This window comes from Galleria mellonella, unplaced genomic scaffold, assembly GCF_026898425.1.
Source record: "Galleria mellonella isolate WM207_F2 unplaced genomic scaffold, CSIRO_AGI_GalMel_v1 utg1634, whole genome shotgun sequence".
NCBI lineage: Eukaryota > Metazoa > Arthropoda > Insecta > Lepidoptera > Pyralidae > Galleria > Galleria mellonella.
The window spans coordinates 481884-506471 of record NW_026442007.1 but is presented as its reverse complement, the minus strand read 5'-3'; the positions used below and the strand labels follow the sequence as shown (position 1 = coordinate 506471).

The 24588-nt window shown below is 38.2% G+C and overlaps 1 protein-coding gene across 4 annotated transcripts in view; it reads left to right on the top strand.

Annotated features, from left to right (window-relative positions):
* LOC113519525 (eukaryotic translation initiation factor 5) overlaps positions 1–24588 on the top strand; it is a 42891-nt gene that overhangs the window by 895 nt on the left and 17408 nt on the right. For all 4 annotated transcript variants that reach the window (XM_052892659.1, XM_052892660.1, XM_052892661.1 and 1 more), the window contains exons 3-8: positions 19162–19270; positions 19960–20128; positions 21447–21681; positions 22641–22758; positions 23696–23882; positions 24401–24496. In XM_052892659.1, coding sequence (XP_052748619.1) covers positions 21525–21681; positions 22641–22758; positions 23696–23882; positions 24401–24496 — 558 coding nt within the window. In that variant the 5' untranslated portion in view covers positions 19162–19270; positions 19960–20128; positions 21447–21524. The remainder of the gene's footprint in view (positions 1–19161; positions 19271–19959; positions 20129–21446; positions 21682–22640; positions 22759–23695; positions 23883–24400; positions 24497–24588) is intronic.

The following is a 24588-nucleotide window of genomic DNA, read 5'->3' as shown; positions in this document are numbered from 1 at the left end:
TGCATAAAAAAATTTTAACAAGACCAACATAAGAGTAAGTCTTTTTGTATGTATATATTTATACTTCTTATAATAATAAGAACCATGAAATTGGTTTATAATTGGCGAAGTTGGAAGTTTAATGCTATGCAAAAGTCCTTAAGTCTGAGATAATGTTTCACAATGTTATGTACATACATTGGTATCATACTATACTAACTGTTAACTATCCATTGCGGAAGATAAGTTTCCACAATAAGGGGGGTTTTGCCAGTAGTTGCAATGCTTATCAGATACATTGGTAACCATAGTTAGGCTTTAGTGATGTTTTAAAAGGGACTCTGTTGCCCATCCTTCTACAATTTAATTCCATTAGTCACTTCTTACAACATCTAAGGCAAAGGAAGGGCTATCCCATCCTATGCCCCGGCCATGAAACAACGTCACATATAAATGTATTTTAATTGTCATAATTATATGGAAATATATTATTCATAGCTTGCCCTTTGGGGATAAAGAGTGGCAGCAAATGTATTAGTATGTAAACTACTTGACCCAGACATCCTGTCTAAATTGCAAATATTTTCTTATTCTAAAAATTTTGATCGGTTTTAAATAAATAATAGCTAAATTAGCTCAGCTATTTTTTAACCGTAATGGGTCATTTATAATCAGGGGTAATTTCAAAACTATTTTCTTCTAAAACTATTATTATTATATTTTTTTTTGCAATTTAGAACAGCAAACAAGCTGACGGTCCACCTGATGGAAAGTGGTAACCATCACCTATAGACTAGAGCAGTACTATGGACATAACAAAGTATATTGTTTGTATTGTATTATTATGTATATATTAAATGGGTCTAGTAGTTCCCATATGTTGGTGGTTTTATATTTATGAAAATTCCATGTAACAATGTTTTTTAAAACTAATAACTGAAACTTTTTGACAAATGCTAATGAAATTACATAAATTCTACTTATGTTACTGCTATTTCAGAAACACTTTATTCTATTCTTCCTTTTTCATTGCTTGGGAAACCTATACCTATTTGTTTTAATGCCAATTCCTTTGCGGAGTAGGCAGAGAGAGCCGAGTATCGAAAGCCTCTGTCCTTTTCTTGCATCACAAGTCATCTCATGCAAACGAACCGATTCTGGAGACTTGACTCCTCTCACAGATAGAGTGACCATATCAAGTTAGTTAAAATCTCTGCCTACATTTACCACTTTTGTATTGTATAGTTATATTGTTTACTAACTAGTAATATAGATAACTATCTACCTGCTATATGTAGATTGCAGAAGTAGAAAAAAAAAAACAAATGAAATGCATCATTTTTAGATGACGTAACAAGATAAAACATACCAGATTTTATGTTAGATCTTTGGGAACACAGCTGTGAAAACCACATTCAGTTTTGTGGCATCACACTGACAAAATTTCTAAATATTATTATTTTATCTTCTATTGCTTCTTATTGTCTCATGTCGATATATAATTTTTTAAATTCTTCATGTACAGACATCGTTTGCTTACAATTTTATTATATTAGTCAGATTCCACTTTACATATTACATTTTGATTAAATTAATCCATATTATAAATATAAATAAAGTAGCGAAATATAGAAGTTTACAAATCATATTGGAGAAAAAGTCGGACATTTCCGTATTGCATCCGAGCAAAGCGGAGGCGGATTCGTAGTCCATAAAATTGATCCAGACACCTGTCAGACAATCAAACGGTTCTAGATAGAAGTGGAACTCATTCCTACCTAGATTCTAGATCAAGCATTACAATACGATAGCCTTGTGGATAAAATAGCTGCTTTACACCGAATCGTAATATTATTCGTTTTTTATAAACCGCCTATGAAATTGTACTCGACTCTCAATACAACGTCTTCAGTGTAGGGTGTCTATTAAACTCGGCGGGTTGTACGAAATATATCGTATTATGTTTCGTGTAGAGTGACTATTTTAGTCCCTTTATCTTGCGCGAACTTCCCACGCGATATTAAACTTACAATGATTATGTTCCGAATGAAAAGTTTTTTCATGCGGTTTACGATTTGCACGTAAAATTGATAAAGCTTCTCGAGGGAAACTTAGATTGCGCGTGGGTGCCGCGATACGATAATCGCTCTTGTAAAATGTTTCCATTCCGTTTATTCGAATAAAGAGTTATTACTTCATTAACAGCTTGGTTACTATTTAAATAAATTCCAATAAATCGATATTGAAATTGAGATATTTCGCACTCCCGAATTGATAGATAGAGAGACATAATAGACATAGATAGATGCACTATAAAATTGTCATTGGCAATAGATTAGATTGATATTTATATTAGATTCAAAAGTAAACCCGTAGGGCTCAAACTAGTATCAATATTATGTCTATTGTCCTTGCAAGGAATATATATGAAAAACCTGTATGTACCAGTAGAAAGAGGAAAGATTAGTTCCTTTTTTTTATCTTAGTTTGTAATGCATAATACATTACTGTCCGATTTGACCCACTGAAACTGCGCAGAGATGTTACATCTCTGCATCTTCTACCAAATTTATCATGGGGAGCGTTCTGAGAAATTGTTCGGATTGATACCTGCTGCTGATTTTCACCACCGTACAACCCGCCACAAACTAAAGTTTCATCCCAATCATCTGGACGAGTGGCGGTCATATTAGATACTGTATACACAGTTGTGTTTCTGAAGGTTTAATTTAAAAACTGGTGTGTTTTATCTTGTTGCATCATCTAGAAGTATTTTTTTTATTGATTTTTCTTCTTTTTAAATCCACTCGTACGAAGTAGAGGGGAAAAGTAGCCTACAAAGGCCTGTAAATATTATTTTTAATGATTTGTACTGTTGATGGATGTGTCAACGAGGATTATCACTATATTATTATCAGAGATTATTCTTAATGGATCCTCCATTACATTGTTTGCGGAACATTTGTAAACACCATTTATACAGAGTGTAACCGAAACAGTGTATCATGGTGAAATCCAGCAGTTAGTGTTCACTGAACAAGATTTTTTTCAAGAATTGTGTATGCCTAAGATATGCTTGTTGAATTGAAGGGTACGGTGAAACATATTGAAGTCGGTAAAGGACTAAAAAATCTTCCAATGAATAAATGATTTTTGTGACGAATTCGTAAGGAACGTGTTTATATAGAAGCGTATCTGTAGTCTTAGGCCACGTCTTTACTAACTAATTGAGCTTCCAGTGCATTTCGGCAGTCCCTTAAGTCTTAGTACTACAAATTTAATTGCTACGAAACATCCAAGAGAGATTTCGTGTAGGCCGACCTCCACACGACTCCCATACACTTCTCTTCACGGTTTTTTTTTTTTTTAATTTTCTCTGTTTACGCTCTGGGTAAAAAAAATTAAATATTTCTCGTTTTGCCGTTTTAGGCATTTGCCCAGTTTGCACATGTCTTGCCAATATCACCTATATGATCACCATAAACATTTCGAAACGGCAATAAGCCGAAATCCAGCTTGTTAGCTTTTCAAAATGTTTATAAAGGGTATAGTAGAAAGCTCGCACCCCTAAGCAAACGGAAGCATTCCACGGCCGTGTCAAACTGCGTGCGATTACGCCTCCCTGCCGAAATAAATTCATTATATCACCGCGGTCGTTGCCCCCGCGTCTCGCCTTTCTCGACTAGCCTAGCACAGAGACCTCGTTTTGGCACGTGCAAGCGAGCATGACTGTTGGGAATCCGCGGTGCAGCCGCGATCACTAAGTGTACGGAGAACTGTTAAGCTCTTTCGAAAATGAATCTCTCGATTCGATAGTATTTATTGGTGTGACAGTATCTTTAAAAAATTTAAAAAATTTTTTTTCTTTTTGGATTTTATGAATGATAATGAAATGATAACTTTGCCCGCGCTATCGGTATACGCTGGCAGGGCACCAGTGAGGGATGATAGGTGACGATGAAAGTAGGTCAGTTAGTCAATCGTGACAAATTCCATAGAATTAACCACGATGGTTTCCAGGGGGAACCGCGTATTGGTCGACCTGATAGGGTGTATTGTATTGCTGAAATCGAGGCAGTTAGACGACATTACTAACAATCCCCTTTCCCCCCAGTCTAAAAAGGGTAACAAGTTTTTGCAGTCCAAAGGGTTATAGGGTTTACTCCCATACTAATTGTGTCATGTTTGATGTCAGATTTTTTTGTGTACAAGGTCATAAATTATTTGTTATTATAATAAAAAAATAAATAAAAAAAAAAAACTAATAAATCCAATCCATCGTCAGGGAATTTATCGTCACACGCTTGAACTTAAATGCTCACCTACAGTGCTGTTTCAAAAGTTTCAAGATTTTTTTCTCGCGAAGGCTTTTTATATAATTAAAATTTATATTAACCCTTAAAAGCCTGATTTTTGTAATCAAATAAAAAAATTATAAGTGTACCCTTTACTGTGTTTACTAACGGGGAAAAACAGTAAAAAAATCAAAACGATATTTTATATATTTACTTTGAAAAAAAAAAAAAAAAAACATTTAGTAGCATGTAAACAGCCAAATATTAAAATCGATTGTAGGCGCCCAATGCGATTTTTAACCCCGGTATCAAATTTGAAACTTTAGGTATTTAAGGGATAAAGAAGTTTGCCAGTAGTTGCCACGCTTAGCAGGCCGGTTGGCAATAGCAGTTAGGCTTTTAGAGATGTTTTAAGAGCTACTGCTCATCCCTCTACCATTAAGTTCTCTTAGTCGCCTCATGCGACACTTACAGGAAAGGAAGGCCTATTCTATGCCAGGACCACCCGACTAATTTGTGGAAATTATTTGATGAATATGCGCTGTCGTCGTCTTATAGAGAAACTGTGAAAGGAGCCTAATTTCCATACTCACAATTTTAATAACAATGTAAATCTATACTTATAATAAATCTGTAGAGAGGTCAATTCTGTACATGAAATATATTTTCAAAATAACTATCAGGCGGTGATTAGTGATCGATACTGATGCCAAAAATGCAATCAGTAAAATTTTTGTCTGTCTATCTGTATTTTCGTTATAGAAACAAAAACTACTCGACGGATTTTAACAAAAGTTGGTACATTTTTCTTCATACTCCTGGGCAGGTTATAGTATATTTTTCATTACGCTACGAACAATAGGAGCAGAGCAGTGAAGGGAAATGTTGGGAAACGGGAGAAGTTACTCCATTTTTAAGTTTCCGTCGCGTGTGCAGCCTTAATGGCCTCTTTTTAAAATGTAAAAATGTCCACCCGTGCGAAGCTGGGACGGGCCGCTAGTATATAAATAAAAGTACATCCATTTTTTATGTATGAGCATTGTGTTACAAATTAAAATTGAATAATGAACTTGCAAGTCGAAATCGATTTGCCTCGATAGTTATCGGAAACAATTGTGAGTCATGGATTGTTTTATTTGTTCTTCTAACACAGTTAATTGTTTGTTATAGTAATATTTTATGTATTTATTATATGTATTATTATACCAGAGGGAGACTTTGTACAAAAGTCGATTGCTTGTGTACCTCTGACCCATTCGTGTTTCAACCGTAAAGCAGTTGTGTTTGCATGGCTGTGTTTCGGTTTGAAGGGTGGGATATGGCGTGAATTTACTGGGTACAGAGGAATAACATCTGAGTCCTCGGGAATGGCAACGCATGGGGGGTATCATGGGCGAAACAGTATACTCTGTTATGTCCATGCTACTGCTCATGTCTATAGGCGACGGTTACCACTTTCCATAAGGTGAGCCGTCAGCTTGTTTGCCATTCTAAGTTGTATACAAAAAAATGTATATATGTATTTAAGCAGCAGTTTACCATTGGACAGTTAACGGCTGAAATTATGATTTTCTTATTTTCTTCTCTTAATTCTTTTATTTCTTCTTATTTCTTTTGATGTTCTTAATTCTTTATTTATTTAACATATTATGTGCATATTTGCATTATTTCTTTATTTATCATTTTCATCGTCATTATGTTTCTTGCGTATTTCCATAAGATTTTATTAATAGTGTCTACTATATTTAAAATACTGTCTTTACCACTGTAAATATCTTTATAACCAACTTTAAAAAGGAAGTTCTCGATTTGGTCGTATTTTTATTATGTTTGTTGCCTCAACTCCGTCAGTTGTGAACCGATTCGGAGTTAGTCGGTAGTTTAGTTTTTAGATCAAAATGACTGGTTTCGTCATAATTCAAAATCTGTTTTTTTTTTCGTGGCACACAATCGTTGATTATTGTTAAACTATAATATATATTTTAACTGTTGACATAGATACATTTCCTTATAGAAATATCAGTATATATGTTATCAGCCAGTGACATAGGCTATTTATTATTTTTGAAAAGTTATTTACCCGCGTAAACAATAAAGTTCATTTCATACAAATTATCATAAAAGTCGCTTTGTTTTATGGAAAGAAAAAATATTAATATTTCATATTTTATCGGAAATCCTAAATTGTAATCTAGTATTTCTCTATTTTTACTAATACAATGCGATATTTTCTAAACCGATTACGATTATTATTTTTGAAATCGACAGCTTTTACTTCCTTGTGGGTTCCACAAAAAATGTGTTCATTGTATTTTGTTAAGCAAAAGTCTACATTCTTTTATTAGACATCTGTTCGACACCGCAATGCGTTTACGCTGTTAATTTTTTTAAACCTTTTTAGGCCGTGTATATAGACACCTACAGAATTCACACAATCAATATATCTTTACAACGCATGCGTGTACACCCTCCCTCGAACCCCCCCCCCCCCCCCTCCAGGCTCGCTCCTCAGCCTTCTATGCTTCAGGCTACGTCAAATAACACTTATGTAGAATGATAAATTAAGGAATATTCTCGAAATGAAGCTGAATAGCATTTATGTATGTGTAATGAAATAGGTGCTGTTAAATAGAATGTCGCAGAATTTTAGAAAATATAGTTTAGTCGCATTTTTTTTATATGCCAATGTGCAAACAAACTGATGATCCATCAGGCGGATTATTTTACGTAACTTAGAATGGAAAACGAGCTGACGGTCCGCCTGATGGAATCATTAAAAATATGGTGTACTGGTATTTTATTTATATGCGAATGGGTAAACAAACTGATGATCTACCTGATGGATTATTTTATGTAACTTAGAATGCCAAGTAACCTGACATAGAATATATTTTAGCCTAGTGTATCCTATGTACGTTGCTCTCGTTAAAGTATCTACTAAATGCCTCTCGAAGATAGGTGTTAAGCCATTTGTCTCAGTAATTGAAGAACCGTACAGCTCGAAATGCGCTTCTCAATTTGAAATAGAGAATGGATTAAGATATCCCAGACTTCGTCTATAAAGGAATTATCCTATTGGCCATGAATTATTTTCAAAAGGTATTTAAAAATGAAAATTAGTCCAACAATAACTTTAAGATCAATATGATAGTGAAATGTTCAACTGGAAAAGGGGAAGGGAAGGGATTGTTAGTTTTTTTTTTTTACAACACAGGGGGCAAACGAGCATGCGACTCACCTGATGGCAAGTGACTACCGCTGCCCATGGTCACCCACAACACCAACACCTACCTATGGAGACTCAGAATCCTATTGCTAGCAATATACCCAACCAGGTCGACCTCCTCGCGGTTCTCCCTGGAAACCATCGTGGTTAATTCCTGATGAATTCATCATGATGGGCTAACTGGCCTGTTTTCATTCTCATCTATCACCCTTCACTGGTGCTCCGCCAGTGTATCCCGTTAGCTCAGGCGGGGTTACCATACCATTTTCACCCATAAAAAAAAACTGGAACAAAGGTTTTCAAAATTGGTACGCAATTGAAGCTATTGTCTAACATATAAAAACACCATCCTATTGAGAACGTTTTGAGAAGAGAAAAGAACTGATACCTCAATTTATTTGCTCTCGAGTGTGCTTCACTCTATCCAATGATTACCTAACTTGGTACACCTTGACCGGTGAAGGGCGAAATTGTTTTCTTTAGAGCGTGGCCTTTACGTGGCCCTTAAGGCCCTTGGCTGTTGTGAATTGCGGCTTCCAACTTCAAATACCGCTGGTTAGCCATTCGCTGTATTAGCATTAGGTCGGTTTGCACAGGGCTTTGTCAAATAAATTGGAAAGGTCGGAAAGGTTCAATTTGCCGATGCCCTTTTCGTTATTTTCACAGTGGCCAGTGTTACCGAGTGCTGACTCACTTTACAATCAGCTCTCAAATGGACGGTATTTTTTCAGCGGCTTTTAGATGCGGGAGTTTCTCAATTTGTGTGTACTATTTTTATAGTTACGCGAGTACTTTAAAAGGAACCTTCATAACATGTTAATAAACGTTACTATAGCTTAAATGTATATATTAATGATAAGTATAAATAATCATCATTAGTCGAAAATATCTCATTTTAATTTGTTCTACTGTATAATTTTGTAATGCTGTGTTCTATATATTGTTAAATAATGCATGTAGTCGATTTATAATTGTTCCATATATTGTACGCTTATATAGCAGGACATGGAGATACTATTTAATTGATCCTAATACCTTAACCTGACCTATGATCCACAATAAATACATTTGTATTTGTATTTCGTCAAATGTGTATCGATTTTTACATCTATCTTAATTTTTGTTGCATCCACTGACTTCCTGCAATGCATTTGAGATCGTCACTCCATTTAGTGTGGTGGGCGGGAGTCGTCCTATACTACGTTTGCCCGTATGGGGTCGCCACTCAAGAACCTTTGTATCCTATCACTTACCACACCAAAACCACTTTTATATAAAAACCGAATTACTAAACAAATTTTGATAAAATTTCTGTAGGACCAATCTGTGAGTATAGGAAGGGGGAGGGATTGAGGGCCGACTACCAGTTCCATTGCTAGCAATATACCCTATCAGGTCGACCTCCAAGAGGTCTTCCCTGGAAACCATCGTACTGAATTTCAGGTGTATTCATCACTATCTTAATTTAGGGTGTATTTTGTTTTCCTTGCAGCGATTACTTGTCGATTCTACTCATTGCGAAGGAAAAATCTTTGTTTGTAGACACATTATGTATCTAAAATTTCTACGAATCGTGTCGTCATCGATGTTAGTTAGTATTCATTATAATTTTGTCACAGTTGAAATTTGTAACAGTTTATTGCGGATTGTTTGTTGCGAAGCAAAATCTATGAGAACAGGCTCGATTGTGCATTTATGCGTTTTGTAGGCATGCACTCAAGGGCAGACAAAGTGACATTCGCCATTCCGAGTCTTACTAAAATGTCTGGACTAAAATGGAATGGAAACTTGCACTATTGGTATACGCTGGCGGGCTGCCAGTGAGGGTTGGAGAGTGAAGTCAGACTTAATTCACCAGTAATTAACGGCGTTGGTTTTCTGGGGAGACCGCGTAGAGATCAACCTGAAAAGGATATATTATTAGCAATTACAAGCAAATATGTGGTAATTTTAAATTTTCGTGTTGTTTACACATATTTTGAAAACCCAATCGGGACTTAACGTAATGTGAAACCCTTTACAGATGGTCACGACAGGTCGTGGTCGCAATCTAGGTCGAAACGTCGGCAATAAAGAAGCAGGCTCTCTAGACAAGTGGCAGGCGAATTTGTCAATGGAATCGACATCGTTAGTGAGTCCATGAGCTAGAAAGAGAGATCTGACGTTGCTATCTCATTCTATATCATGAACTAGCGATGTCGATTCCATCGATGAACTCGCTTGTTACTTGTCTAGAAAGTCAGGTATGCAGGAACTATTTACCTGTAAATGCTTTTACATCGCCTTAAGTCCCAATTGTGTATTTAAAAAATGTGTGTGTTATTCAAATTCGTATCATCACTACACTGTGTGACTGTCGGTGTGTTACATATCTGCGGGTCTACCATGAAATGAAATTCCAAAATTTCAGACTCAATTTCGTGTTTTTGTTTATACCAAAATCGGATCAATAAATGGAGTTTAACATTTCGTTCGTCATACATCCTATCACAAAAGTCCAAAGGAACAATATTTTAACATTTTTAACATTTCCAAACGGCATGTATTATGTAACTTTAACATCAAATTTGTGTTTCGTTTGGCTCCGAAATTTCGTAAAACATTTCATGGTAGGCCCTCTGTTTACATCTCAGAGCAATAACAGTGGATGTGATCATCGTGCATGGACATGATTGTAAACGGAAGTAGTGCGAATCGGGTGTCATCGTCTATTGTTCGCACTGCGCCCGCGCCAACCGCCGGCCGGAAGTTGCACTCGTGTTGATATGGACTGAGGATTGTAGTGTCGCGCCGCTGTCAAATTAGACTTCTTTAGATAAGTGGGAGCCCCTATAATGTCTTCGTCTGTCTTGTCTCTATATCTGTATGCCACAGCAATAGTAAACATACCGCTATAGAACGGTGTGGAACAGTAAGCCTGTCTACCCTTACGTTTACGATAGCGAGTGAGGCATGATAGGTGAGAATGAAACTAGGTCAGTCGGTTCGTAGTTTTTAATAGGTGATAATGAAGTTGTTACCCCTCCAGCGCTATCGGTATACGCTGGCGGGGCACCAGTGAAGGATGATAGGTAAGGATGAAAGCAGGCCAGTTAGCCCATCGTGACGAATTCCAAATAGTGGGGCAGGTAGGCCCCATTACTAACAACCCGTTTCCCGTCCAGTCGGCTCAACTAGGATTTAACCATGATGGTTAAAAGGGGATTGTGTTGAGGTCAACCTAACAGCAGCAAGGGGGGACAGGGATTGTTAGTAGTGAGATCCAACAGACCCATTACTAACAATATAATCTAACAGGTCGACCTCCACGCGGTTCTTCCACCTGGAAACCATCGTGGTTATTTTTTAATGAATTCATCATGATGGGCCAACTGACCTGCTTCCTTGTCACGTATCATCTCTCATTGGTGCTCCATCAGCGTATTCCGATAGCGCAGGCGGGGTGACTATACCATTTTTATCCATTAAAAAAATTTACAGCAATGCTAGCAATGAGGCTACTAATTTCCATAATAATCTGCTACAAGACAGTAATTTTTATTGCACAACATTAAAAGTATAGTTTGATATCGGGTTGCACCCGCGCACGCGTCATATTACCGCGTCGCATTGCCAGTTGACACAGCATACTGCTTGTACTGTGCGACAAGTCATAAGTGAGGAGCGTGTTTCAACTGGCCGTGCTCGCGATGTCAGTTGCGCGGCAACTTTTTGTATTCATGGTGCGAATATAAACCTCCCCTTTTGCGGGTTTTCCCAGTAGTTGCCACGCTTGGCAGGCGTATTGGCGATCGCGGTTTGGCTCTGGAGATGTTTTAAGAGGGAAGCTGCTGCCCATACCCTTCGTTTCCGCTTAGTCTCCGCTTACGGGAAAGGAAGGGGTGGACTATTTATTTTAGGCCGGGACCGCACGACCACGAGTATGAGATCAGTTGATTCTAATAACATTATTACATACATTCATTTTTGACGAAATTGTTATAATACGAATTGTTTTATTTTTCTTTTTTAATTTTATATTCTTTTTTATATATATGTATATATATATATATCTTCCTACCCTTATCCCAATTATTGTTTGGGGTCGGCGTATATATATATATATATATATATTGTGTGTTGTTTCTTTATTATAATTCTTAATATATGGATTTTTTTAACCCCTGTGTGGGTGCTGTCGCATATTTCTGTAAAATAAAGTTTCTTTCTTTTTTTCTATTATTAAAATGTTTTATTTTAATGGGGTTATGATTAAAAATTGTAAAAACATTTAGTAGTATTTATAGCTTGAAAACTTAATTTCGAATGGTGTGATTCTGTGAAATAATAATAATAATTATTAAATGTAATGGAGGGATCGGGGGGGGTGCATTTGACGTTCTATTGTTTTGCTCACTACAATAAGACAAAGGCGTGATTCGCTCGTGTATATCTTAATAGTTAATTGTATTGAATTCCGCTACAGTTTGTGTATTGTTCTCGCCCGATACCACGAAGCCTTCAGTGAGTGACGGTCGAACATGAGTGGAGGCCTCGCGTGGCAGTAAACAATAACATCTCGCTTTACAATGCATAATGCGAATTCATAATGTTGATCTATTTCAATTTTTTTTTTAATGGGTGGGAATGGAATGGGTAACCATGCCTGCGTCATTGGTATACGCTGCGCTGGCGGGGCACCAGTGAAGTATGATAGGAGAGAATGAAAGCAAGTCAGTATGTTAGGTAACAAATTTCACATGAATAGCAAAATCTATTTGTTTTGTGACATATCTTTATTTACAGACATCTTACGTATATATTGCCTAATCTTTCCAGTCTAGAAATAGGCTGTCTATCTATTCTATCTATCTGTCTAGGATGTACATAGGTATTTCCTCGAATAATACAATATTGTAATGATAAAATACGAATTCCTAACATATACTCGTAGACTGGGGAAAAGGACTGTTAGTAATAGGGTATAACATTCCCATTGCTAGCAGTATACCCTCTCAGGTCGACCTCCACGCGGTTCCCCCTGGAAACCTTGCTTACTTTTTGTCGAATTCATCATGGTGGGCCAACTGCCTGCTTTCATTCTCACTATCTTCCACTGGTGCCTTGTCGGTGTATACTGATAGCGCGGGCGGGGTTACCATTCCATTTTCACTTAATAAAAAAAATGTTACCCCCTTATTCATAAAAACGTATTACAAACCTGTTTTAATTATTAGAGTGTTTCCTCACTGTCTTTCAAATTGAGAAGTTTGCGCAAAAGAAAAGGACAAAACACTTTAATAGCTAAAATAGGTTTATAAGAGCTTTGACGTTGTACCCAATTATTCATAACAACTAAAATCTTCAGCGAACTAATTTTAACTATTACATTATTTTGTCACTCTTTTAAATTGGGAATTTAGCGTGAAAGAGCCAAAACAATTTAATAGTTCAAATAGGTTTAAATCGATAAAATTTGTTCAATATCTAAAATAAGATTTTTTTTTATACAACTTAGAATGGCAAACAAGCTGACGGCCCACCTGATGGAAAGTGGTAACCGTCGCCTATAGACTTGAGCAGTACCGTGGACATAACAGAGTATACTGTTTCGCCCATGATACCCCCCATGCGTTGCCATGCGTTTTTATGCATATGGGGATTAGTTTTACGTTTCTGACCGCTAGCGAATTCGTTTTGACCCTATACCACGGGGCGCGATAATTCCGACGATAGCCGCGACCCCTCGCGCCCGGAGAGCCACCTGCGACTTGAGTGGCCCGCATTGCGGCCCGCCGCGCCGTTCGCTTAATTAAGGGCCCAGAGTGTGTATACACCCATACACTCAGGTTATATTCACACCGAAACCGAGTCGTAGTAGTTATTCACGTAGCTGACTTACTTTCTTTAAAATTTCTCAAGTTTTTTTTTATATTAATTGTATAAATTATTAATTATGATTCATTTAATTATGTATTAGTAAGCTGTACATTTATATATTTATATTATTGTACATAATACGTATGTATACGTTTTATGTACGTACGCAGGTACGTACGGCACTGGTTACCACTTTCCATCAGGTGGGCCGTCAGCTTGTTTGCCATTCTAAGTTATATTAAAAAAAAAATAGAAATATGCGTTGAAAATTATTGAAAATTTTTGTGAGTAAATAATAATAAATGTATAATAATGTCATTAATTAATTGTTTCAATTATTTTCTTGATATTTTATCGATTTATGTATAATATGATTCGCATCTACATCTCTGCTATCTGGACAGAGTGTATTTCAGTAAGTAGTAAACATTTCAAAAGTATTGCAACCTATTTTTTTTAATGGGTAATAATGGTATGGTAATCTCGCCTGCGCTATCGGTATATGCTGGCGAGACACCAGGGAAGGATGATAGATGACGATGAAAGCAGGTCAGTTTGCCCATCGTGATAAATTCCACTAGAACTAACCACGATGGTTTCCAGGGGGAACGGATCGGAGGTCGACCTGATAGGGTGCATTGCTAGCAATGGGTCAGACTCCATTACTAGCAATCCCCTTTCCCCCCTATATAGCAACCTATTAGAATACACCAATTCAGATTTGCGTATTTATAGTTTCATGTATGTATGTGTGCACATATGACCGGACCTTTGGCGCAACGTGACTTAGTGGCATTTGATTAATAGGATTAAGGTATTATTAGTTTCATTATGCGAGAGCTACCATATAAATATATAAATAGTGTAAAATAAATATGGCTGTCATAAATTTAAAGTACACATTTGTCACATCCACTAATTTTGTTTGTGTGTCATTTTCGAAAAAGAAAGAGGTTTTTAATTTAATTTTTTTTATGTTATCTTTGATAAAAAAAAACTGATTTTGGATAATTTTTTTATCTGAAAGGATTTTTTTTATACCAATGAGGTGGCAAACAAGCATACGGCCCACCTGATGGTAAGTGGTTACCGTAGCCTATGTACACCTGCAATACCAGAGGTATTACGCGTGCGTTGCCGACCCTGAAGAAACCTCTTTACCCCCCTTTTGAAGAACCCCATGCTGTAGTCTCTTGGGAAAATCTCGGCAGGGAGCTCATTCCACAACCTGTGTGTTCGTGGGAGGAAACATCTCTGAAACCGCGCAGTACGTAACCATTGAGGCTGTAAGACATGAGGATGAACTCCCTGTCGATGGCGAGCCGTACGATGGTAGAAAATGGCTGTGGGCGTCATATTGAACAATTCGTCTGAGCACAATCCATTGTACAGGCGGTAGAACACGCAGAGATATAAGTAATTTTATCAAAATCCCGTCAGTAGTTTCGTTTTTTTTTTTTATTAAAATAACTCATTTGACACAATTGAAGTTAGTGTTTTTATTTGTGTGGGACTAAATTTTAAATTACTCGTTTATGGGTTAGATATACAGTCTCCCTAAACAAGTGGCAAACCAATTTGTCGATAGAAACGTTTCACTTAGCGATTATGTGGGAAGGTGTAAGACAGCGGACGTCGACATCTCATTCTACTCATGGAATTAATAACTATAACTATATAGTCAACTCCATTAATTCTGTACTTCTTCTAAAAATAGGAGACTCTTATTTTGTTTCTTTTTTTTGTGTGTGTATATTACGTAAATTCTAAATCGATTTACATTTTTTTGCAATTGATAGTGATTTACAAGGGATTCAAAGATTTGATTCCAAGTTTATCTTCTTTTTTTCCATAAATGGCTAAACATAACCTTAAATTATCGTAATAATTATGAAAGTTAGCTAGTTTATTACACTCTAGACGCTTTAATGGCTCAACTAATTGTTATGGAATTGCTATATACATAAAATACATAGATAGATAGGCAAATACTCTTTATTGTTTCCTACAAAAGATTACAATAGTAAACTAATTATAGATACAAACAATTACAAGAAAATATTACACTGAGAAAACAATGGACGGATTTATCGCTAAGAGCGATCTCTTCCAGGCAACTTTTGGATAGAGAGTAATTATAAACTGTTTGACTCTCCAGTCAAAAAAAAAAAAGAACAGAGTTTCGTACCTCCGTACAAAACTCTGTTCTTTTTTTTTAAATACATATAAGATATTATATAATACGTATAATGTGAATATACGTATTATATCTTATATGGCAACACATGGGGGGGGGGGGGGTATCATGGGCGAAACAGTATACTCTGTTACGTCCACGGTACTGCTCATGTCTATAGGCGACGGTTACCACTTTCCATCAGGTGGGCTGTCAGCTTGTTTGCCATTTTAAGTTGTATAAAAAAAAATTTACTTACTGACACATACTAAAGTAATATATCGTCATTGTCGTAGAATACTGACGGATCTGACAAAGATTACATATAAAGATCCGTCAGTATTCTACGACTTAACGATATATTTAATATAATAATAGACAAGGATTAGAGTCAGAATCGTGTATAAGTCAATTTTTATCACTGCCATATTGATTGACAGGTCAAGCGGACGCAGTCGCGGGTAAAAACTACATTTATATAATTACCAGCACCCATCGGGGTGTGACGTAACAAACTTGCTATGTACCGTTATTTCGGTCGCTGTGAAATATAAACTTGCTACTTCCGATGTTTTGCAACTAATATAAATAAGTACATATAAATATGTGTGTTGAATGAATTCGTGAATTCATCCGATACAAATGTATGACATAACATAATTCGGGTCAGTAATAGTAGTATTTTTGCATTTAATGCCACGCATTTTTTTTTTAATTTTTCTAAAGAAATGTGTTTTTTTTTTATCGCTGAAAATGTTAACTCTGTCTGCGCTATTGTTATACGCTGGCGGTGTACCAGTTCGGGATGATAGGTGAGGATGACCTCAGCTCAGTTGTCCCATCGTAACCAATTCACCAGGAATAAACCACGTTAGCAAAAAGAAGTGTGTGGATGGCGATCTGTCATGGTTTAATTAATACATTCACCTTCGTATCTCAAATCATCATTGTATCAGCCATTAACTGTCCACTGTTGAACATAGGTCTTCTCATATTGAAGAGTTTTGCTAATAGTTGCCACGTTTGGTAGGCGAGTTGTCAACCGCCCATACTTCTACCAATAAGCTCCCTTAGTCGCCTCTTTCGTCACAATAGCTATACTTATCTGCTTTCATCCTCACCTATCATCTCTTACTTGTACCCTGCCAGCGTATACCGATAGAGGGCAGACCGAGTTTTTTATTTTTTTATTAGATGAAAATGGATTGTTAACTCCGCCTGCGCTAACGGGATATGCTGGCGGAGCACCAATGAAGGGTGATCGATGAGAATGAAAACAGACCAGTTAGCCCATCACGATGAATTCATCGGGAATTAACCATGATAATTTCCAGGGGGAACCGCGAGGAGGTCGACCTGGTTGGGTATATTGCTAGCAATGGGATTTTTAGTCTCCATTATTAACAATCCCTTTCCCCCTGGGCAGACCGAGTTTCCATTCCATTCTCGTCCATTAAAAAAAAAACCTCACTGCTTCCTCGTTATTACCATTGACATTGGTCCATCGGATTGATGGTCTGCCGTCGAACAATTTCATATAATCGTGATTGTAAGTACATAGTTTTACAGTATTATCGTATATGCAGTTACGATCGGCCGGCCAATCGTAAACCGCTCATTCAAGGACTCTCACAACCTCGCGTAGTGAAGTTTTGAATTCGCGATAATATGTCAACAGGGATTCCTACATACGAATAGGTTTAGCTTCCTTCGTTAACCCGAGCATGCGGTAAACCGGTGCCATTGACGTCATCGGCCTGTTATCTGTTAGTATTAACTAATTATACCTCTCACAATGATTGTTTTTTTTTATTATTCGAATTGTTCGGTATTTGAAAAAAATATATATCTTTTTAACGCAAACGTGTTGGGGGGAAAGGGATTGTTACTAATGGAGACTGAGAATCCCATTGCTAACAATATACCCAACCAGTTCGACCTTCTCGCGGTTCTCCCTGGAAACTATCATGGTTAATTCCTGACGAAATTATTATGATGGGCTAACTGGCCTGTTTTCATTCTCATCTATCACCCTTCACTGGTGCTCCGCCAGCGCATCCCGTTAGCGCAGGCGGGGTACCCATACCATTTTCACCCATCAAAAAAAAAACGCAAAGGTGTTACGTTCTATGTCGTTCTTACGATTTATATTCTGTTGCCGGCTGCTGGGTTCCTTATGGATAATGCAATGGCCAATCTATACTCATCATCATGACTATTTCAGTCGTTAACTATCCGCTGCTGAATATATCCCGTTTGGGGGATTTTGCCAATAGATACCACGCTTTGTAGGTAGTTAGTATTTACTTTATTACGGATAATTGTAAATGATAAGATGTTCATTCATATAGTTTTTTACCCTCTATAATAAAGTTGTGAACAGCAACGTGGACATCATAGCATACACTGTGACGTCTTATATCTTTCTACCCTTTAATTTCATGCCATATGTCGTGTGACCCCAAAATGTGTTCCATACAATGTGCCACCCCTTCCTTTCTCGTGGGTGTTGTAAGAGGTGACTAAAGGAACTTAATGTCGAGGGATGGGCAACAGCCCTCTCAAAATCATTATTAAAGGCTAACTGCACTTACCGATAGGCCTACCAAGCATAGTAACTATTGGTAAAATACCTTAAATGAGAGAGGTATAATATATGTTCATATATATATATATATACGACAAATATTACAAATCATTATATATATATATATATATATAATGATTTGTATGTATAGTTTTTTGTTTGGCTCTACTACTGCCTACTCACTACTTCCTATGCCATAGTGTTAGGTTGACTGGAAGAAATGTCTTTTAGAGATAAGTTCGCCTTTGCTTACTTTATTATTAATTCTTTATTATTTTTTTAAAGTACGTCGATTGCCGTGTGTGCCTCGGCATAATATAATAGACCATGTTCCGGGTTGTATTGAGACGACGAGGTTTGTGGAAATGTATATGCCCAATGGCTCGGCTAAAACGGACAAAATTAAGAAAAATAAATGATCTTTTATACTAAATACAAATATGGAAAATTAATACAAAACTGGTGTGGTAATACATTGACCTAGTACGTGCAATGCTAAATTAACAATTATTATATTTTTTAGTAAACCAACAGTTTTATTGCAATGGACGCATTTTATCAGAGATATAGGTATAGGTATACCTGGGTACAGAGGAATAACACCTGAGTCCTCAAGAATGGCAACGCATGGGGGGGGGGTATCATAGGCGAAACAGTATACTCTGTTATGTCCACGGTACTGCTCATGTCTATAGGCGACGGTTACCACTTTTCATTAGGCGGACCGTCAGCTTGTTTGCCATTCTAAGTTGTATAAAAAAAAAGAACATAAATATGCCTCTATAGCCCACCCCTTCCTTTATTGTAGGTGTAGTAAGAGGCGATCAAGGGAGGGGCAGCAGCGTCCCTCTTAAAACATCTCTAGAAGCCTAACTGCGGTTGCCAATCCGCCTGCCAAGTGTGGCAAGTACTGGCACAGCTCCCCTCATTGGGAAGGCTTATGTTTGTCAACTACCGTTAACTGTCCACTGCTGGCCAGCTAACGGATAAAATAATAAAATAATTATGTTGATTGACGTTATGTTTTGTTTGTGTACAGAGACATCAGTACAGCGCGAGGAGAGTAGTCGGTGCGTTGCGACAAGAGGACCGGCCGGCTGCCGTCGAGGGTGCATGACGCTTCACATACCTAACAACACTGCTCGCAGGTACGCACCACCACCAAATGTCGCCGCCGCATGCTTCATATTGCGTCTTTTATTAAACGACTTCTCGAGGGCGAGGGATGGGCAGCAGCGTCCCTCTTAAAACATCTCCAAAGCCTAACTGCGGTTGCTAATCCGTCTACCAAGCGTGGCAATTACTGGACAGTTAAAGGCTGATATGATGATGATGATAATCTTCTGGATATCAATTAAATGTTAACGAAATGAAAAAGCTTTGATTAAATGGAGATGGTTCGTAGAGTTTAATAGACACTTTTAAAACATTTTTTTTTTATGGGTGATAATGGAATGGTAACCCCGCCCGTGCTATCGATATACACCGACGGGACACCAGTGAGAGATGATAGATGAGGATGAAGCAGATCAGTTAGCCCATCGTGACGAAATCAACAAGAATTGTTCACGATGGTCATGTGACCGAGTAACTTGTGGTTGTAGTGGTTGGGCGCGGTTGTTTATTTTGGTGTTCATTATATACCTTGTGTAAATACTTTTCTATACTACTGGTCGTAATAAACTTTTCAATTAGTATTTGTTTGAGGAGAGTTAAAATAGAGTTTCTGGGCAGTTATTCTCAGTTGAAACTAGTTTCTGAACTGGCAAAAAAAACTTGTTGACATGTCTTGTAGAGACCTATATGAGTAATGAGTGATGTGAACGTTTGGTTGCAGTAACAGGCACCGGAAGCTGCTGCCGCTGCGGCAGACGTGACTGGCGCGCCGCGCGGGACCGCCCGCCCGCATGCCGCCCCGCTGACTAGACCCGCTCCACACCCACACTCGCCGCGCCGCCATCGCACCGCCGCACCGCCGCACCACCGCACCATCGCACCACCGCACGGTCAGTACACGCCGTACTGTTTTGAAATTTAAAAATGGAATTGTAACCCCGTTCGGAGGACACGCTACTCACAACTGGCAGAGCCCGGTTAATAATTTTGAAATTGGAATCATTACCCCATCTGGAATGTATACCGTTCGGTATTGTCAGCTGTCTTTTTTTGTAATTTTAAAAATAGAATGTAAATAAAAGTAAACCTGTCTATAGAACACACTACTCACTATTATCAGGGCCTTTTTAAATTTGAAAATGGAATAATATCCTCGTCTGAAATATAAATTACTCACTACTGTCGAAGACCGGTTTTTTTTTTTTAGAAATTAGAATGATAAACCCGGCTGGAGTACATACAAACAAAATTAAAAAAGAAAATAGAATTGAAAAAATACAAATAAATTAATCGATTGGAATTATTTTGTTTAATTCCGCTACCATTAGTACGTGTATGACTGCCAACACTCGGAGAAGAATAAACAAAATAATTATAAGCAAATAACCAGTGATATGGACTTGAAAGATAACGCTTATAGTTCAGTAAAACGAATTGACTATATCCTCCTTTTAGTAGCTGCCTAATTGCATTAACAATACCCAATTAGACAATGATATCATCCAATAACAATTATGTTGTTGATCGAACAATCCTGCCGAGATAATGCCGGATGGTGAGTTTACGATTCCGGTTTTGGTTCATTGCCGCTAATTACTAACGAGCCAACCTCTCTAGATAAGATACAAAGGGACCTATAGATAGAATTGCTTCTGTCAACGCTTACACTACAAAGTGAAAGACGGCGCACGTTTTTTTTTTAATAGGTGATAATGGAATTATATTGCCGTGTGGTGCTCGGCATAGACTGGGCCACGTCTTCCTTTCCCGTGAGTGTCCTAAGAGGCGACTAAGGGAACTTAATTATGTAATAAATTATGATAATGTTCCTCTTAAATATCACCAAAGCTTAACTACGGTTGCCAACACATCTGCCAAGCATGGCAACTACTGGCAAAACCCCCCAAAGGGGTACCAGTGAGGAATAACAGTTGATGGTGAAAGCAGTTCAGTCGGTCCATAGAGACGAATTCATGAAGAATTTACCAAGATGGTTTCCAGAGGGAAGTGCGTGGAGGTCGACCTGATAATGTATATTGCTAGCAATGGGGCTGCAAGTCCCCATTACTAATAATCTAACAATCAAACTCACTTTCACATTTATAATATTACAAAGGATTGTACTTCTTTATTAGGTTTTATTTATACTTTATTTACTAAAAACTTGTCGAATCTCATTAATAAACAAATATATCTCTCTCTTTTCAGATCCAGTGTCAAGAAAAAGAATAATCAAGGCATCCATTATAATTATTTAGGTTTAGTAGTGTACCGACCGAGCCAGCCATGGGTTCCGTGAACGTGAACCGCAATGTAGCGGACGCGTTCTACCGCTACAAGATGCCGCGCATCTGCGCCAAGGTCGAGGGCAAGGGCAACGGCATCAAGACCGTCATCGTCAACATGCCCGAGGTCGCCAAGGCGCTTGGCAGACCCGCCACATGTGAGTACATTCTTAAGGCAGTTTGCGTAGGTTTATTAAAGGAGGGGAGGGCGGTGCTATTCTCAGAAATGGCTGGTGCCCTAATAATATGCCATAATCGTGCGGTGCCCACTTCAGTATTGCCTGGTGGCCACTCCAGAATCGTCCAGTGCCCCCCCCCCCTCAGCATCGCCGCATATATGCTGTATACGCTGGTGGGGCACCAGTGAGGAATGATAGGTGAGGATGAAAAGGCACTGGCAAATGGAATTCCACTAGAATGAACCATGATGGTCTTCAGGTGGTACGTGGAAGTCGACAGGTTGTATTGCTAGCTATGGGTCCAGTTAGACCCCATTACTAACTATCCCTTTCCCCATGCATTGTCTGTCGCCCACTCCCTTATTATCTGTTGCCCACCCCAGTATGAGAAGGGAAGTTTTAGCTATGAGTAAAAACATGTCTGAGTGGGGAGGGAGGAAGAGATTGTTAGTAATGGAGACCCCATTACTAACGAATAGTGGAGTTTAGAAGCTCCATTGCTAACAATGTACCCTATCAGTTCGACCTCCGCGCGGTTTCCCTGGAAATCGTCGTTTTAACAATTGTTTCATTGTAAAAACACGAGTGGATATTTTAATGAATTTTTTTATGGATGAAAATGGTATGATAACCCCGCCTGCGCTAACGGGATACGCTGGCGGAGCATCAGTGAAGGGTGATAGATGAGAATGAAAACAGGCCAGTTGGCCCATCATGATGAATTCATCAGGAATTAACCATGACAGTTTTCAGGGGGAACCGCGATGAGGTCGACCTAGTTGGGTATATTGCTAGCAATGGGATTCTCAGTCTCCATTACTAACAATCCCTTTCCCCCTTGATAAATGACATTTATATAGTACAGAGTATCCTTTCTGCTGAATGATAATGTTGTATTTATTTTATTTATGTATTTATTGCATTCCCTTATTTGCCAGATCCGACTAAGTACTTCGGCTGCGAGCTTGGCGCTCAGACGCAGTTTGATTTTAAGAATGAACGATTCATCGTGAACGGTAGCCACGACTCCGCCAAACTGCAGGACTTGCTTGATGGGTAAGGCTGTGTTATCACTTATATATATATATATATATATATATATATACAAGGTTATTTTTATATTTTTCTCTTTAATATTATATATATATTAACCTAAAATAAAGTGACTGTCAATACTATATTATCTTCATAGATTTGATTTTCTCTATTTATTATTATAATTTACCAGAGGAAGACTTTTTACAAAAGTCGATTGATTGCTTGGGTACCTCTGTCCCATTCGTATTTCAACCGTGAAGCAGTTGTGTTCGCATGGTCGTGTTTCGGTTTGAAGGGTGGGATATGGCGTGAATTTACTGAGTACAGAGGAATAACACCTGAGTCCTCAGGAATGGCAAACACATATCATGTAAAGTTAGGATCAAATTTTTGTTTTGTTCGGATCCGAAATTTCGGAAAACATTTCATGGTAGGCCCTCAGTACTATTGTAGGGACATACTATTTTTTTTAGTATGAATTTACTGTGGTACTGTGTTAACGTTTTCATCTATAATTTGTATTGAGGTTCACTCTATCAGGTACGACTTCCAAGTTATTCCCTTCGATACCGTCGTGGTTTATTCTTATCTAATTTGTTACGATGGACTAACAGACCCTCTAGTTGTCTAGAGCGTGATGCAAATCCATCGATGGAATTGTCATTGTTAGCGATCATATATTGACCATTATCCATGAGAAAGAATGAGACATTGAATGTTGTTATCTCATTCTGTCTTATGAAGTCGCTACCGATAACGATTCCGTTGATGGTTTCACTTGCCGCTTGTCTAGAGGGCCAGACCAGTTTTTATTCTCATGTATATCCCCTAATTGGTGCCTCAACAGTGTATACCGATAATGCAGGCGGTTACCATTCTATTTTTATCCATTATAAGACATCCCACACTAGGGTCACTAAGGAACAAATAAAATTATTACATATGTATTGTCTAGCTTCATCCGCAAGTTCGTGCTGTGCCCGGAGTGTGACAACCCTGAGACGGAGCTGATCGTGTCGACGAAGCGGAACACAATATCGCAGGGCTGCAAGGCGTGCGGCTACCATGGCCAGCTCGACTTCAACCACAAGCTCAACACGTTCATACTCAAGAACCCGCCGGCCGCTGATCCCAGCATGCAGGTACGACTATATGAAATGACTATATATAATCCAGTCGTCTTTGTAGGGAAACTTTGTACAAAAGTCGATTGCTTGGGTACCTCTGTCCCATTCGTGTTTCAACCGTGAAGCAGTTATGTTTGCATGGCTGTGAAACGGCTTCGGTTTGAAGGGTGGGATATGGCGTAAATTTACTGGGTACAGAGGAATAACACCTGAGTCCTCAGGAATGGCAAACAAGCTGACGGCCCACCTGATGGAAAGTGGTGTTGGAGACAATAGAACGCTGCCATCCCTCGCCATCCTTTAGTCCCCTCTTACGACACCCGCAGGAAAAGAAGGGATGGTATATTCTATTCTGGGATCACAGTTAATCTTCAAGTCTGTTTAAACTAAATATTTAGTCTGTGAAGAACAAAGTTCTCCACATTCGACTGGGAAAACGAAAGAAATTCATCTAAACGACTTTTGTGTAAAGTCTTTGGTTAAAGTTCGTATAAATTGTGTTGAACTATTAACTGAGTAGTCGATGTGTGCAGGGCTCGTCGCTGACGGAAGGCAACCGCGGCAAGCGGTCCAAGCGGTCCGGGCCCGGCGCCGCCAACGGCAACCACGACGCAGACAACGACAAGCAGGTACCACTATGCTTTTTTTTTATAACACAACGAGCATGCGGATCACCTGATGGTAAGTGACTACCGCCGCCCATAAATACCCACAATATCAA